The sequence below is a fragment of the Xenopus laevis genome, chromosome 3L (genome assembly GCF_017654675.1).
Source record: "Xenopus laevis strain J_2021 chromosome 3L, Xenopus_laevis_v10.1, whole genome shotgun sequence".
Lineage (NCBI taxonomy): Eukaryota > Metazoa > Chordata > Amphibia > Anura > Pipidae > Xenopus > Xenopus laevis.
This window is the reverse complement of record NC_054375.1, coordinates 106,318,403-106,336,246: the sequence shown is the minus strand read 5'-3', so window position 1 is coordinate 106,336,246 and position 17,844 is coordinate 106,318,403. Positions and strand designations below refer to the sequence as shown.

Genomic DNA, 17,844 nt, shown 5'->3' with positions numbered 1-17,844 from the left:
TTACTCTTAAATTAGGTTAAGATAATCCCTAGACTTGTTCAAAAGGGTCTCTCTCTAAACCATTAATTGCAAAGCTGTTGTGATTAATCAATCTTGGCACGTCATTTATGATTGCAGCAAATTTGCTTTAGGGCTCTTACTGACCAGCGTTTTTACCTGCGCAGGAATAGACACATTCGATTTTTTCCAATGGGGCTGTACTCACACAGGCGCATGTAGGCGCCGAACGCAGGATAAATGCAGCATGTTGCATCTCAAACGGAACACAGGGGAGCGCAGGTAAAAACGCTCGTCAGTAAGAGCCCTAAAGCAAATTTGCTGCAATCATAAATGCCGTGCCAAGATTGATTAATTTTTTTTATTTATTTTATAGTGATAAGACATAAGGGCTCATTCACAATGCTCCATGCAGTGTGCAAAGATACAATTGAAATTTAGTTTTAATCTAATGCAAGCAACAACCCCTTAGTGCTGTTGCATTTGCGCCCCCAGGGTTGTAAATCACCCCTATATTCACACATCTACACCACAAGCATTACCTTTACTAGGGCTGTCCAACTGTAGGCCCATGTTTCAGATGTCCAGGAGATTTTTTTGTCACTCAGCATGCCTAATCTTCATAGACCTCTTTGTATTATATCCTTGATTTATGACCATCCAGCTGTCAAGCATATCAAATAGTGGATAATTAGCAAACACCAATGAAAGTCTTGTACAGCACTGACCTGGACAAGATAAGATTTTCGGTATAAGAGACATCAATAACATGTCCACATTCCTTCTAGGTTCTTAAGTAAATCCCAAACTGATCCTAAGGTTTAGGATTCTAACTGATTGTATATTAACCTAAACTGACAAAGCTGAAATCAAATAGGTCTTCTTGACTAATGGATAGTACAGAGGCTTCACGGAGATGGATTTGCTTGGTTTAACCTGTACAATGAATCATTGGCAATTAAAATATATTTTATTTAGAGGTGCTGCCAAAGCTAGCTGGTCATTTTTTTTAGTGCACATCCATTCTCAGCCAACCTACAATACTGGATCACAAAAGAGTATTTCATCTATGGAGTCAAGGGCATTTTTATAACAGATATAGGATCTGTTATCCAGAATGCTTGGGACCTGGGGTTCTAGAGATTAGAAATATTTGTGTAATTTGAATAGCCATACCTTAAGTATTAAGCTATAAATCATTTAAATATTTTTTTTTTTATTTCTTATTATTTATTGTGTTTTTTCAACAAATCCATACATAGTATCATCATATATTTCTCTAAGGAGTAAGATCTAGTATTTTCTATAAATCTAACAAAACAAAACAACAGACAAAACATAAAAATAAAATAAAAAAAAAACGTGATTTTATATCTCCCCTGGTAGCTAATATTAAAGAGACAAAAAAAAAAAAAAGGGAAATCATGTAAATATTAAACAACCAGAATATGATTGTTTTTCTACCAATATGGATCCATGCAGCTCAGTCACCATCCAGTACAAGGTACTGTTTTATTATTACAGAGAAAAGGGAAATCATCTTTAAAAATTAGTCATCTGGTTAAAATGGATTATATGGGAGATAGACTTCCCCATAATTTGGAGTATTTCTAGATAAGGGTTCCCATACAAATGTACTTTGGTCTATGTTCTTATTTAATCTCTGACCAACAGCAATGAAAGAAGGAACACTGAATGCAAAATATGTCACATTTTATATTCGAACCAGTTGAGTTACAAAATGCACTACTTTCCTATGCTAAGTACATATACAGAGTGCCTTATTTTTGCAACTTAGGGGTACACAATTGCCAAATAATTGACATTTCACAGTATATTATTTATTCAATGATATGCATGAATGTCTAATATTTAATTGGTAGGATAATAAATGAAGGTTTTATTACAGTACATATAGCTAAAAATTGATTTATGAGTTTTTGTTATTTAGAACCCTTTTCAAGCTTAAAGGAGAACTAAACCCTTAAAATTAGTGGCTAAAAATGCCATATTTTATATAATGAATTTATTGCACCAGCCTAAAGTTTCAGCTTGTCAATAGCAGCAATGATCCAGGACTTCAAACCATTCACAGGGGGTCACCATCTTGGAAAGTGTCTGCAACACTCACATGATCAGTGGGCTCTGAGCAGCTGTTGAGAAGCTAAGCTTAGGGGTTGATGCAAATTATCAAGCAGAAAATGAGGTTTGTTTGTAATATAAGCTGATGCTACAAGGCTGATTATTAAATTCTGATGCTAGTTGCACTGGTTTATGTGCTGCCATGCAGTAATGACAGCACAATCTCCTCTAGAATCAAATTCACACTACTCACACTTACATTCAAGGCCCTTAAAAGGGAAGCCCCTCCCTATATTTCATCACTTATCTCCAAATACACTCCTTCTGACCTTCGCCTCGCTTCTCCGCTCATCACTTCCGCCCATTCTCGTCTACAAGACTTCTCTCGGGCCTCTGCTTTTCTTTGGAACTCTCTGCCTCGAGCTGTCAGACTTTCTCCTACCAAACTTTCCTTAAAGACTCACCTGTTTAAAGAAGTTTATTCACTGTACCTTAATCAATCATTGCTGTATCATAAATCACAAAAAAAAAATTTAAAATCCTAATGTCACAATTGTGCCCCAACATTTAGTTTGTAAACTCTCACATCTAGGGCCCTCTAATCCTATTGTACTCTGTAAATCCTTGTATGTTATTTACCTTTTTGTTATAAACTAAGGTAAAGCACTGCGTAACTTGTCAGCACTATATAAATAAATACATAAATGATGATGATGATGATTAGCTTTAGTGCTGTTCACTTGCAGTTGCACTTATGAGACATAAGTCTGTAAAGGTGCAATGTAGAAGTGCGGCTGTAGGTAGAATTAGTTTGTTATATTCTCTGTGTTGTGATTCATTGACCTGCCATCCCTTATTCTAGATAGAGCATAAGATGGCCAACCGAGTAAAACTCTTTGCTCCTTTCACTGCTAATAAACATCTTTTCCAGCTCTGTAGGCAATAAAGTCCAAGCACTGTCACTTTAAAATAGTCCCAATTGCCTGCCATCTGACTCCTTAATTGACATTGATGCACCTCTACAAATGCTTTGAATGTGTTCTACACACTTTCCCAATGGTCTAAGTCTTGACACAAAAGAAAAATGTGGTACTTACTCATCAATAGTTGTACAGGCAGGAAACAGGGATACCTAGCTAATCCATTTTATAGAGCAATACTATTTGCTTAAATGGACAGCTAGCTTGACAGCTAGAAAGAGCTCCAGGCAGTTTCTAAGGATGGGCAGTCATAGTAATGCACAGTCTTTATATAAATCTGTTTTTTCTATGCCAATCCCGAGATACATCACAGACTGAAACATGGTGACTGAAAACTAAAAGTAGATCTTAAGAAGAACTAGATCCTAAGAAGATCTTAGCTAATAACCTAAAGTAGTATTCAATAGTTTTCTCTTCTCTATTACTTTTATTTTGCAAGAAGATTCTCATTGAGTGAGAAGGGTTTAAACAATGGCAGTTCCAGTCTATGGAGACCATATACTCATAACAAAATACAGAAATACATTTTATCAGCTAATGCTTCAGCCTCACCTACCAGCCACAAACTACAGTTACAGCACTTCATTCCCACTTCATAACTGCCTGACCCATGAGTGCCCCAGCAGTTTGCTCTGCCCCTATAATTTGTAGATTGAGGAGGCAGGGACCTCCTTTGTACAGTGTCTTTTAGCACATTGCATATAGAGACACATTTATCAAAAGTTACATTTCGAATTCATGAGTTTTTAAAAACTCTCCTAAACTCCCATAAATTCTAAATTTGACCAATCTAAAGTTCTTTGTGATCCGCACTCCTTTGTGATCCTCCACTCCACTGGAATCCAAAAAGGCACCCAGGTGCTACTCATATAAACATGTATGTATATAAGTCCGAGAAGCATGAGTGCACACTGGGATTTCAAAAAAAATAATTTTATTTGGTTACATTAAAACAGATCAATGTTTTGGTCTAAGCCTAGGACCTTTATCAAGATATGATTGATTAAATCCCAGTGTGCACTCATGCTTCTCGGACTCATATATATATATATATATATATATATATATATATATATATAGTCCACGAGGTAGCCAGCACTCTCGATAAATTATTTAATTGCCTGGGTGCAGTATCAATAATTTCAATATAAATCCACTAAGATAGATCCGCACTCTCAGGTCTTAAGAAAATTATAAAAAGTTTTATTGTTTAAATGCATGACTAAAGTTTCTCAAATATATATATATATATATATATATATATATATATATATATATATATATATATATATATATATATATATATATTAATATAAAAGATCCGCACTTCATTATGTGCAAAATTCAAAATTCTTTTATTGTGTACATAAATATCCGACGTTTCGGCCCCCATTGGAGCCTTTTTCAAGAATACATATATACACAAATCTACAAACCCACTTAGATGTAAAACACACAGGAAGCAAAATTCAGCACATGTGCAGTTGCCCTTGAGGCACTTATAGGCGAGTACAATAGGTGCAAAGCTTGCACCGTATCAAATAACCCATAGCAGCCAATAAACAAGTATCATTTACTGGTAAAATGTTTGAATGCAGACATCTGATTAGCTGATATTGTTTAGCAGACCAGTGCATACTTTGCTCCTTTGATTACATTACTTCAAAAGATTAATTTAGTCCTTTCTTTACTTAATTCTCTCTTAATTCTCTCTCCATTTATTGCACTGTAAGATCAACACAGTTATACCATACTATAACTTCCTCAAAATCTGTTAAATATTCATATAAAGCTTTGTATTTTATTGTTGATAAAAATTATTGAGCTGCTTGTCCTGTAGCTATTATTAGGAAAACACACTAACAGAACAACAAAAGTTGGTAGCCAAGAGTCAGCATTTAGCATTTAACAACAATGGAGCCAGATGCAATTCAATTAGAAAAACTTCTCTTATGGTTAATCTCGTGAAGACTCAACAGATGTCTATGGAGAAATTTCGAATTGAATTAGGGGATACGTTTTTTTTCTCACTGAATTTGATCTGGCCCAATATTGGTTATTAGAACTGGAGCCAACCTTGTGCATATTGGGTCCGATGTAATTCAATAAGAAAGACTTATCCCATGGTTTATCACATGAAAACTCCATTGAAATCTATGGGGAAATTTGGAATTGAATAAGGAAAAACATTTTTCTCCTCAAATGGCATCTGGTCCATTATTTGATAATACATTTTTTTTTTAAATACTCAAGATGAGCAAACCAATATATTGCAATTACAGCTGCATCACATTTTAATGACTTTTATACGTTTTTAATGATTTCTCTTCATAAAAAAATCTTTATAAATTGAATAATCATATATTTTCAATTGCAAATTGGTTGTAGAATAATTAATACATTGTTCAGTGAAGTGCTATATTATATGCACAAAAAAGATCACGTGTTTTGTCTTTAATCAGAAACAAGAAATTCATCTTTGCTTAGTAGTTTAGAATAAAGTATTATAAAAGTAAATACTCAATGGGTTGAAGAACAATATGGTGCAATAGTATATACATTGCTATACTACAAATAAGATATACAGTAAATAAGTGAAAGGGAACAGATTTTGGCTTTACCCCATATAAATAACCAATAGCACCTTGTTAAAAAAGGAACATTGCAAAGTCATTAAGATGAACATTGCAACTGATTATTTGTATTGTAACATATGTAATTAACAGTCAATAGACACTGGTATTTGTTAATCTGACTTTGGCAGGAATCTGCGGAACTGGAGCTTGCCAACTGTTTTTTGCAAATAAAAATCAGACAAATCTGTGTATTTGCAAACATGCTTGATTGTTTAATTTTTGTTTGCATTTTATCTCACCAATTTAGAAGCCAAGGCTGAGTACACTTTCAGTTGCAGTTCCGGATTAAGTGTTCATTATTATTTGTATACAGAAAGAAGGAGAAAGATTGCCAGTGCAAGGGATTCCTTTAAAAATAATTATTACAAAAAATTAGATGTTAGCACCACACTTTGGCCAAAATATGTAAGCTTACGTGCCACATCAAGACCATTTATTGTACATGAGTTCGACACTATCTGATAGCAGTGCATTTAACATAAAGTCCCGCAGCCGATTACCGTACACCTGTAAAATAAGTACATTAAACAAAAAGAGTGAAAGAACATTTTTTCTTTTAAGGTTACACTATCTAGGGTTAAACATACATGTATATTTTATGTTTTTTCAGGTCAGTCCACAGAGAGCTCAGTAGGGGAGATTTCTGTTCAAGTGGATCTGTTCACTCATCCTGGAAATGGGGAGCACAAAGTAACAGTAAAAAGTATGTTTTTGAGCTACATTTCCTTTATCATAATTTTTTAACAATACAGTTTAATATCAAATAATTGATATAACTTCTGTTTACAGTTGTAGCACTCAATGGCTTACTCTGGCAAACGACTGCTATGTTCCGGCCTTTTGTTGAAGTCTATGCATTGGGTCCCAGTCTCAGTGATAAGAAAAGGAAGTATGGGACAAAGACAAAGAGCAACACATGGTCTCCGAAATACAATGAGAATTTTCAATTGTAAGTAATGCAATATTGAAATTCATTTCTACATTTATAAGAAAGGACATGATACATTGAGTTTTTGATAGCTATATGGTCAGATAGCCCTGAGCTGGCAAGTCACATTGAGGTAGGTAAATTGAGATTGAGAAGCTAATACAGTATGTATAGATATTTGTAACCTTCTGAGCCTCTGGCCACTTAAATGGAGAGTAATTACAACTATGAACTATTTTTTTTAAATATATAGTGTATACATACACACATAAAGGTACAGTATAAGTTGAATTTATTTCTATAATTTTTTAAAAATAATAGACACTTCTTTTTCCAGTAATAAGAAGTTAGTTGTCTTTATAGCAATAAAGCGTGTTCCTTATCTAAACTACTAATTATTGCTTTAAAGCCAGGGAATATAAAAGGTAAAGGTATGCTATAATCATATTTTGTTTGGTATCACCTTCGCCTTCCCTCTGCAAGCAAACCCTCAGGCCACATGGCTCTGATATATGAGTACACAATGGTTTCAACTACTCAGTTGAATGACTGGAAGAAAGCAGATAGGCTAGTGACTATAATGTATGTAGTAAATTATTTACCATTTTCTTGGAGCAATGTTTTCCAAATGTAGATATACAGTATGTAAAATGTTTTTTTTTTACTAATTGCCATGATGAATTGCCAAACAGTAGCATCTGTTACTAATTAACCTGTGTCTCTCATTAGTACAATTATACAGGCTAATGGAGCACAGGATTGAAAGAGAATGCATCAAACCTACACATGAAACACATTATCTAAACAATTCACCACACTTGCTCTATAGATGCCCTTGAGCAGTGATCCCCAACCAGTGGCTCAGGAGCAACATGTTGCTCACAGTGGCCTCAAAGCAGGTGCTTATTTTTGAATTCCTGTTTGAAAACACATTTTGGTTGCATAAATACCAGGTGTGCTGCTAAACTGAACCTCCTGTAGGCTGTCAGTCCACATAGGGGCTACCAATAGCCAATCACAGCACATATTTGGCAACCCTAGGGAGTTTTTGCATACTTTTGTTGCTCTCCAACTTTTTTTTACAGTTGTATGTGGTTCACAGCTAAAAAAAGAAAAGGTTGGGGGCCCCCGCCTTTAAGAAAGGCACCATATTTGCTAACAGTCTAACTTGAAATTCCTGCTTCCTACTGTTTCCTTTCAAAGTGTCAGGAAAGGAAAAAAGGGGCTAAAGAAGCATTATTTTTAATGACCTACTGAAATGAGATGTATTGTAATTTTCATACAACCACAATCAGTGTAGGCTCTCTCATGTAATTGCATTCTTACAATTTGTCCTTAAGTTCCTCACTCCCATTCTGCAGACTGTCTTAGACACCATAAAGTCTTTTTATTTTTATATTTAGGGGGTTATTTATCAACGGTTGAGTTGATTTTTACCTCAAAAATTCCCGTTTTCAAGGGTATTTTCCAGTCAAAACTTATTTTTGGGTAAGAAAAAAACTAGAATTTTCTGTGATTTTTTATTCCCTAAAACCTGTCAAGGCCATGTAGAAGTCAATGGCAGAGGTCCCTTCAAACATTTGAAGATGTTTGTAGCCTTCATGATGTTCAGATTTTTTTGGTGGGTTTCGCTCGAAAACTCGATTAATTCAGACCATTTAAGATTTTTTTTCACCGTAAACTCAATTAATTTGAGTTTTCAGTTTCTTCGCCCTGAATTCACTGATTCGAGCCTTATACATTCGTTTTGTTTTCATAAATTAGAAAACATTCGAGATTTGAGTTCATTTGAGCTATAAGAAACCTCACAAACCTCAAACTCTGCCTTTGATTAATATCCCCCTTAAAGTCTGCATCTGTCCATCCAGTTATGTAGTTCATTAGTGATGTAGCGATCAATGAATGGCACCTGGCACCTATTCTATTTATAGAACCAAATCCATTGTATTCTACGCAGGATATTTTTCGTGCAGGGGTACAAAAAGCCAATCCTGGTAACTTTTACAGCCAAAATACAGTTTTTAAAACCCCCCTTATTCCACTGGAGGTGTGGACATGACATTGCTTTGGCTACCTCAGGGCAAAATAGGAGGCTGAAACACCACTAGTCTTATGCTGTGTAGATATTAGCCAATTACACTGTGCATAATTATATATTCATTTAATTTATTCATAATTTTTCACTATTCTAAATGTTTAGGTATTCAATATCTCAGACAACAAAAAGAACAATAGTCAATCCAGTTATCTTCCTGTTTATCATTTGTGATCAATACTATTTCAATGAAGAATGATTGGAATTCAGAATAATTTGTTCCAAATTTAATCAAATTTGCTATTTTCATTATTAGTCCCAAAATTCCATTTTATTCATGTTTATTGATTCTTGCCCTAAGTACAAGAGAACACTACTATGTTCAGCAAAACATAATTCCCTTTAAATAATGACTCTACACCTATACCTACATGTGAAAGGTAATAAATCTTGCAAGCTGCTGACCTGGATTTTTTTTTCTTTTCATTTTGCTAGAAGCTAAACTGATGGAGAACACTACTTTAATGACTCTGTGCAGGTTCAGCTGCTCTTCACAAATCCATTTAAGAGGAACTAACATTTTTAAACAGTATCCCCATTTTAGAAAAAATGCACAATATGTATATTACAGCTCATATTGCTTTTGTTGACTTTCTATTGCTTACTTAAGTATTGCAGCTTGTTACATATCCATTCACCTTGCAGCTTAACTTTTACTTATTATGGTTGTCAATGTGGACTTATATTCAACGATTTTTAATATTTCTTAAGATATTTCCTTCAAGTTAATGTGGGCAGCATTTATTTTTTCATGCGTTTTAAATTCACTATAATAGATATAAATATTAAAAAACACAATACAGTAGTTTTGCCATCAAAGTGAATTTATTAACACAAAGTACAAAGACTTCTCTAATTATGCATGTCACTTTTTAGCCAAGCTGTAAAAGCCACCAAAAGTGTCATTGCCAAGTAAATGGGAGCCATAGGAGGGTTTTTAGTGCTTTCCAGATGGCTGAGGGTGTGCTACCAGCCTTACAGCTGAAAAGTTCATACACTGTGAAAAAAAATAAAAATAGTCAACCAATATTTACTTTTAAAACTCTGGCTTATTGCTAATGTGTGACCAATCATTCTCCAGTGATAATAAAAATGCAAATGAAACCCGTGTCATTGAATAGAAGGTCATGTGCCTGTCACTGCACACATAGGAAAGATTTGAGCAAACTGCTCTAGTGTGCATTCTCAGGAAGAAGCTTGGTCTGACATTAGGGGAAAATACTTTTTAATCATTATTTTATTGAGAACAAAGGAAAAAGCTGCATAAGTAATGCCAATAACAAACCAAAAGCAATGTGATAAGGGAACAGTTCATGTCCTGCGAAAATCATATTAACCATATAAAAGGAACAGCTCAGTGTGAAAATAAAAACTGGGTAAATAGATAGGCTGTGCAAAATAAAAAAAATGTTTATAATATAGTTAGTTAGCCATAAATGTAATGTATAAAGGCTGGAGTGACTGGATGTGTAACATAATAGCCAGAACACTACTTCCTGCTTTTCAGCTCTATAACTCTTGAGTTAGTCAGTGACTTGAAGGGGGGCCACATGGTACATATCTGTTCAGTGAGTTTGCAATTGATCCTCAGAATTCAGCTCAGATTCAAAAGCAACAGATACAGTATGACCCATGTGCCCCCCTCCTCAAGTCTCTCATTGGTTACTGCCTGGTAACCAGGTTAACGAGTCTGTGTAAACCAAGAGAACTGAAAAGCAGGAAGTAGTGTTCTGGCTATTATGTTACACATCCAGTCACTCCAGTCTTACTAACTTTATTAGAAACATTTTTTATTTAGCACAGCCTATTTACCCAGTTTTTATTTTTAAACTGAATAATTCCTTTAAAACTGAGTGTTTTGCTTATGCTGTTAAAATAAGCACTGTAATCTAACAAACATTGACCCAAATATGAAATACAATATGTAATCTCAATATCCTCTTCTGCAGAACTGTGGCTACACATGCACAACCTTTGCTGAAAATGTTAAGTGCATGCTACTCAATAAAAAAAAATAACCTTAGAGGCCCAGTAAAAAGAGGCCTGTAGCTTTCTCTTGTGCCTTGTGTTAAAAGATTCAGAAGCTTGATGGAGAAAGGAATGCCATGAACATTTAATTACCATCAATAGAATTCAATCCATGGTATTAGATGTCAAGTTCAACCCTCAACTCCTTCATCCCCTTTTTTTAGCTTATGAATTGATTCAGATGAAAGCAAATACCATCCTGCTGATGCAATGTAAAAAAAATGATAGTGGTTAAAGTGAAAACTGAACAGATATCAAACCAAAGCTTGCAACTATAGTATTAGCAACTTTATTCCTAATGGCCAAGTCATCTAAAACCAAGATACCCAAAATATGATGCATAAATACTGGTAGAACTATACATGTCCCACTAAAATAGGGATCATTTTCCTTCCCTGGGGTCACAAGTACTGAAGCTTTATTCTATGTTGTTTTGAGCAGATATAAAGTAGTAGAGGCAAAAGTATAGGAGATAGAAGTAGAAGGTAAACCCCACTCTGCATTGTTGCATACTGGGAAGGCTCTACCTATAGCTACAGCATCAAAGTCATTTTAGAATATATTCTCCTTTGAGGGGCAAACATCCATTCCTACATTTGAATCTAATTATATTTAACATGTAAAACTACATGTTTGTTAGTTATAGTGTATGAAAAATGCAAGATGTGGTATTGTGCCATCAATTATGTTATATGCTCTATAACATCAGTTATTTACCCTATTCTGCTTGTTATGATGTATGAAAAAGCTATAAAGTTGGGTTAGGGGGCAACAAAAACTCTTGGGCACATTAAAATGATAAATGAATAAAACCGACAATTTGATTAAATCGATAGAAACACAATAAAATCATGAGTCTGGGAACATAAGTTGCCAAGAGTCAGAGATTTTTCATTAGTAAAGTTGCAGAATATAAAATATTCCTAAGGATATATTAGAATTTTAATAAGGTTGGAAACGTTGTCTAATTGAAAGCAGGCTGAATGAAATTGAAGAGCATGGTCCTCGTTCTTCTTTATAAATATATTTATATATATTCTTTTTAATTTTCCCACAGCATTCTGAGTAATGAAGAGAGCCCCCGGGCGTATGAACTTCACCTCTGTGTGAAAGATTACTGCTTTGCCAGAGAGGATCGCAATATAGGAATGACTGTGATCCAGCTGAAGAATATAGTGGATAAAGGAAACTGTGCCTCTTGGTATCCTCTGATGAAAAACATCTGTATGGATGAAACCGGACTGACAATTCTTAGAATATTGTCTCAGAGATCAAACGATGAAGTTGCGAAGGAGTTTGTAAAGTTGAAATCCGACATCCGATCTCCAGAAGAAGTCTAGGACACTACTACTGGTGCATGAGGGAACACCTCCATGGACTCAAATTAACATTGATACAGTGTTGTTGTCTGAGTAGTGTATGCATGTGAAAAACAAATAAGTGGGAATGTTTATTTCAATATGTTTGTGTTTGCTAGTACATATGTACTATATTTGCAAGGTATGTTGAAGAAGATGTGTATCTTTTTTTATACTACTGACATTGGGCAAGGACTTGCTCTCATGAAGTGCCAAAATAAACACTTAGAGCTGAAATAATCATATGGTTTATTTTTTAAATGTTGATTTCATATCAGTTTACACATGGGCAAGTTGCATTCCTTCGAATCATGTCTTGTCACTGAGCAAACCTTTGTTTCTAGGGATGTTCCCCAGGGCAACAATTCCTATTCCTGTTGTTTAAAAAACCTGGCTTCACATTTGTGGGCATGAGTCAATGCAAACTAAGTACTCAGTCTGGAGGTCTATGTAGACATACCCATCTATCAAATGCTATTCCTACAAGCTAACAATCATCTGCATTTCCCATTTTCTTTCAGTGATGTTCCATACCTTTCCATTTAAAAGGTCTCCATTAAATATTGTTGTTTGTGCATATTTAAATACTCAAATGATAAAGTATAACATTGTTTGTAATTTTATATATCCCTTCTAAACAAAATGTGTATTTTTACTTTCGTTTGCATTAAAATGGGGAAAAAAGGTTGGGGCTGTCTCTTTCTGGCATCACTGTGAACACAAACAAAGAGAAGCTTGGAGAAAGATTTACTTACAAGAAGTAGTTTGTCTCTCCCCAAAGTGGTAGCCCCTTCTGTGTTCACCAGCTATTTGCTAAGCCCTTCTGTATAGCACCATGGGTAAGAAATGTATGCTGCAAAAATCTGCTGGAAAATCTCTCAGTTTTTATCTGAGTATTTTCTTGAACTTTTATTATTATATATACAATATATTAACTTCAATCTGACTCCCATTTCTTTCAGCTCTGCTTCTTGTCACTGACAATGATAAGGGGTCTTTTCCATAAATCTGCAGTATTTTTGTACCATGCAAAATGTCTATAAATCTATATATAAATCTGCCACAGTGTATGTGCTTAAATCATTTTATCGAATACCAAGGATTCAAAATCATTGAATGGAATGCGACTGATTTGTTGTGCATTTATGAAAATCTCAATCAAGCAATGATTTTTCATTCAGATGGGAATCTGTGTTGCATTGTATACTTAGCTGTATGATCAGTTAAGTGTTGTATCTTTTTCAAGAAAATACAAATTACAGTTTGTACTTATGCAACATAAAAATGTATTGCACTGAGGCAAAAGTCTTGTCTTGTAAATACATTTAGTCAGACATTGTAAAATAAAGTACGAAGAAACAGCTTTGTGTCTGGTTAATCATTTTGGAGAAATATCTTGTTCTAGAAAGAAACGGCATATCACACACATAACAGACAGAAATTGCACCTTTGATGATTTGATTGGGTAAGTAAATAGAAAATGAACATACAGTTAAGTCCATAAATATTTGGAAAGAGACAACTTTTTTTCTAATAATGGTGATATAAATAAATTTTAAATGAAACAACTCAGATGCAGTTGAACTGCAGACTTTCAGCTTTTATTCAGTGGGTTGAACAAAAAGATTGCATAAAAATGTGAGGAACTAAAGCCTTTTTTAACACAATCACTTAATTTCAGGGGCTCAAAAGTAATTGGAGAAATTAAAAAACTGAAAATGTTCATGTTCAAAGGGTTGAAAATAGTGATGGGCGAATTTGCGCGAAGTTCGCGAAACGGCGAATTTCACGGCCGTTTCACGAACAAATTAATTTGAGCTCACTCAAATAACGGATTCCAGTGCAAACAAAATCTAACAAAATGACTGCATTTTGCACAAATCCTGCATGTAGAGAGACATGATGTCTGATTAGCTCTAATAAATCATCTAGGCAAAAGGAGCCCCCTTATAAGAGATATTGGATCTAACTGTCAATGAAAATCTGACACCAACTTCTGCATGAAGACAGAATGAAGAGATGCTGGGAGAGGAATAAGGAACATAAACTTGATTATTTCAGAAACAATGCAGAATTTTTAATTCATTGTATTTATAACATTTCTTATTTCAGTATGCTGAAGCGTATATTAAATAATTATTTTCACGATAGTTCCCATTTAAGAATCCTGTAATCTCCAGTGCTGATAATGTTAATTAATTTAGTAAGTTAGTTTATGTTAGTTGCATATGTAGGTGCACCAGGTGAAAGTAAACCCTCCTTCTTTGCATTTTACACGTGTTCATAAATGGGCCCTTTTACAATGTAATATCTAAGATACCTGCATAAAAATACCAACTTTATATTGTTTAGGTATAGAGCATTGTTGTTAATGTACAGGGAAAATGAGTGGTTCCTTCTTGGTGTGCTTGAAACTGATGTTCATTCATGAGTATCCACCAGTGGGCATGTTTATTGTGTAATGTGCTGGATGGTTACATACTAATGCTCGGTACAGGCGTTATGGTGCACTTTTTAATAATGTTACGTGTTGCCATTATGCACATATTTTACATTTTATTATATACCCCTGATGTATGACTAAGCACATATCCCCTATATGTCATAAACGGCAGTACATTTGCCCAGGTCATTAACCCATAGCAACCAATGCTGGGGACTAGTAATTGCTACCTCCTAATTGGTTGCTGTAAGTGATTAGACCTGTAGCAAGCTTTGCACCTTTCATTACATAAACCTAAAATGGGTTTTAAAATATGCATTTTAGGGAAACATTCTTATTTTATTTTTGATCCTCTGAGTCAGACATGTTTCTGCTTCAGATATACAACGATTTACACTGAAGAAGTGAACATCTCCCTCCAGTTTATTTGCAAATGATGAAGAATTGACCCTCTAATAAGGAGGTTGCCCTTAAATGCATGGATGATAAAATGCATAGGACATGTCATTTCCTCATATTTGCTTCATACAGAATTATTATGGTTCACTGTTTTATTTATGGTTTTGAACTACTAATGTCTCCCAGTGAGACTTTGAATACAAGGCATTAAATTTTTTTGACAATTTATTAATTTGGTGAGGGGGGATTTTCTTCCGGTTAGTACTTTTATTAAAAACTATTTATTACATTTATTAGTGTGTTTTACTATAACTGTGCCAGCATGGAAACAATTTTGCCGAAAGCCATTATTGTGTCACTTTCTACTGATAGAAAAACAATAAAAATACACAAGAGAATACTTTGCACTGATGGAATTATGATAGGATTGTAGCCCTCGGTGAGTTTCTGCTGTCATTCAATTGTTTTTTATAAAAAAAAATATTATTTTATTGCAGCTTGCTGCATTTACCTTCCCCTTAAAGCATAAACCGAATTTTTTTTATATGTTTTAATGTAATTGATTCATCTATGTGTATGTCGTGGTGTATGCTACCCAGCCTTTACCTCTAGATTTACATGCTGGCAACTTGCAGCTGTCTTGTTTTGTAAATACAGGTGAAGTGCAGCCTGTTGATATTGGAATAAATGCGGTCATTTTAGTCTGGTACAGAACTAGTGGGTTGATCTGCAATCAGGGCTAATTGGAAGTCTTTTCTGGTTTGGATGGACCCCTCCCTCTTATCTGAGCATAACTAGATGTGGGTTTAGTCCTCTAGTAGCAATTCAGTCCACTTTGACTTACCTAGTGTTTCAATTTCCTCTTGATCTTATATGTGCCCAGCCCTATGTACCCAGCCTAGCATCTTTGGTTTTGCCCTTCTAACATTTCTGTATACTACTGATTTGTTCATATTAATGTAAAACAGGATAAATATATATATAATCCCAGTTTATATTTAAAGTGATATTAGAAACAGCTCATATGTAAAACCCTGTTTCATGTAAATAAACCATGTTCATAATAATTTACTTTTCTAGTAGTATGTGCCATTGGGTAATCATAAATAGAAAATTTCAAAAAATAAGGGCTGCCCCCTGGGATTGTACGATTCACGGTGCACACAAACATACAACAAACCATGCTTGTTAGGTCACATGAGCCAATTAACAGACAGAGTTCTGTCATTTGCTTCAACACTTCTTCCTGTTACAGTTAGAGCTGCAGTATTTCTGGTCAGGTGATCTCTGAGACAGTACACAGACCATCCATGGTGGATCAAGGCAAGAGATGTAACAGGGCAATATTTACTTAAATATATATACCAGTTTGGTAAGATTCTTTAATATGCCACTTAATATGATGTAAACTATCTGTTGCTTAAGTGTTCGTTTTGGGGGTATAGTTTTCATTTAAAGAGATGTTTAAACTATTTCAAATAATCCAAAAACTAAAATACAGTACAAATAAACACCAAGGGCTGTGGCCAGGTAACTACTCCCCTACAAACTAACAAACCCAAAATAGCTTGCCTACTAATAGCAAGGTCACTGCCACAAAACCTTGATGGACTATTACAGTAAATGGACAGAAATTGCATTTATTTCTCATATAACAACAGCTACAGAAATAACATTTCTGTCTACAGTCTTCAGCAGAGAAGGTAAACCCAAGGAGTTAATATCAGACAACGGACCACAGTTTGTCTCATATGAGTTTGAATCCTTTCTGAGAGAGAGGAATATTGTGCATAGGAAATCTTCAGTGTATTACCCACAAGAAATCGAGTGATTCAACAGAAGTCTGAAAGAAGCACTACAGACAGCAAATCTTACTGGGAAATCTTGGAAAGTATTTACAACAGAGTTTCTACATAACTACAGAGCAACGCGCCATGCAACAACCCAATCATCTCCAGCTGAATTATTACATGGCAGACAGATGCACACTAAGCTACATGTTGCAGACATCAAACTTCCACAAAATACTGTGCCTACAAAATCATCTACTACTGACATTGTGATACGTCAACAAGCCAAATGCAAGGCTTATATTGACTGAAAATGTGGTACAAGAGAAGTGCACTTGCCTGGATCTTTAGTCAGAATTAAGAAACTAGGAATACTGAAACAAGGACAATCTAAATTTACTACACCACTTGAAGTGAGACGCCAGTGAGGACCATACACATATGAACTGTCTGATGGATGCATATGGAATGCAAGTCGTCTTGCTCCTGTTAGACATGACTTTGGAGAAGCCATCAATCCATTTGATGAAGGACATTTTCATACTCCTGATGTCAACTGCAATGGGCCTGAAGAAAGTGAACCTATAAGGCATACTGAGAGAATTAGAAAAGTACCTGCATGGACCCAGGACTATGTGATGTGAATAATGTATATTATTGCTTTAAGATGCATTGTTGTTGTTTATTACATTTGCCCAAATGCTTTCCTACTATAGGGGGAATATGTGGTGTTTATACAAATGGCCTGCAGGTGTCACTGTCTATATGAGTTACTGTGCATACTTCCTCTCATGCTTAAAAGTGAAAGTTAATGTTATGTTATGCATACATGACTCTGCTAATAAAGCACTGTTATACTCTTCTCATCCTCGGCTACCCAAAGCATAACACGCTGCACTACAAAACAGTTGCAAAGACAATGGTAAATCTAGAAAAAAAACATATTTGAAGTGGCTCTATTTACATCTAATGACTTATTAAACTCCGTGACCCAAATACTAATACTGTTACAGTTTGACAGATGCTACTGCCATACCTAAAGATCTGCCTTTTTCTATCACTGATATTACTGTATGAAATGTTTGTTTTATTTTTTATAGTTTTTTAA

General features: G+C 34.8%; 1 protein-coding gene across 2 annotated transcripts in view; it reads left to right on the top strand.

Annotated features, from left to right (window-relative positions):
• The window catches only part of LOC108711380 (protein unc-13 homolog C), a 240,663-nt gene extending 227,198 nt beyond the window's left edge, over positions 1–13,465 (top strand). For both annotated transcript variants that reach the window (XM_018253063.2, XM_041586773.1), the window contains 3 exons: positions 6,306–6,398; positions 6,485–6,644; positions 11,804–13,465. In XM_018253063.2, the coding sequence (XP_018108552.1) occupies positions 6,306–6,398; positions 6,485–6,644; positions 11,804–12,086 (536 nt within the window). In that variant the 3' untranslated portion in view covers positions 12,087–13,465. The remainder of the gene's footprint in view (positions 1–6,305; positions 6,399–6,484; positions 6,645–11,803) is intronic.
• Positions 13,466–17,844: the final 4,379 nt, after the last annotated feature.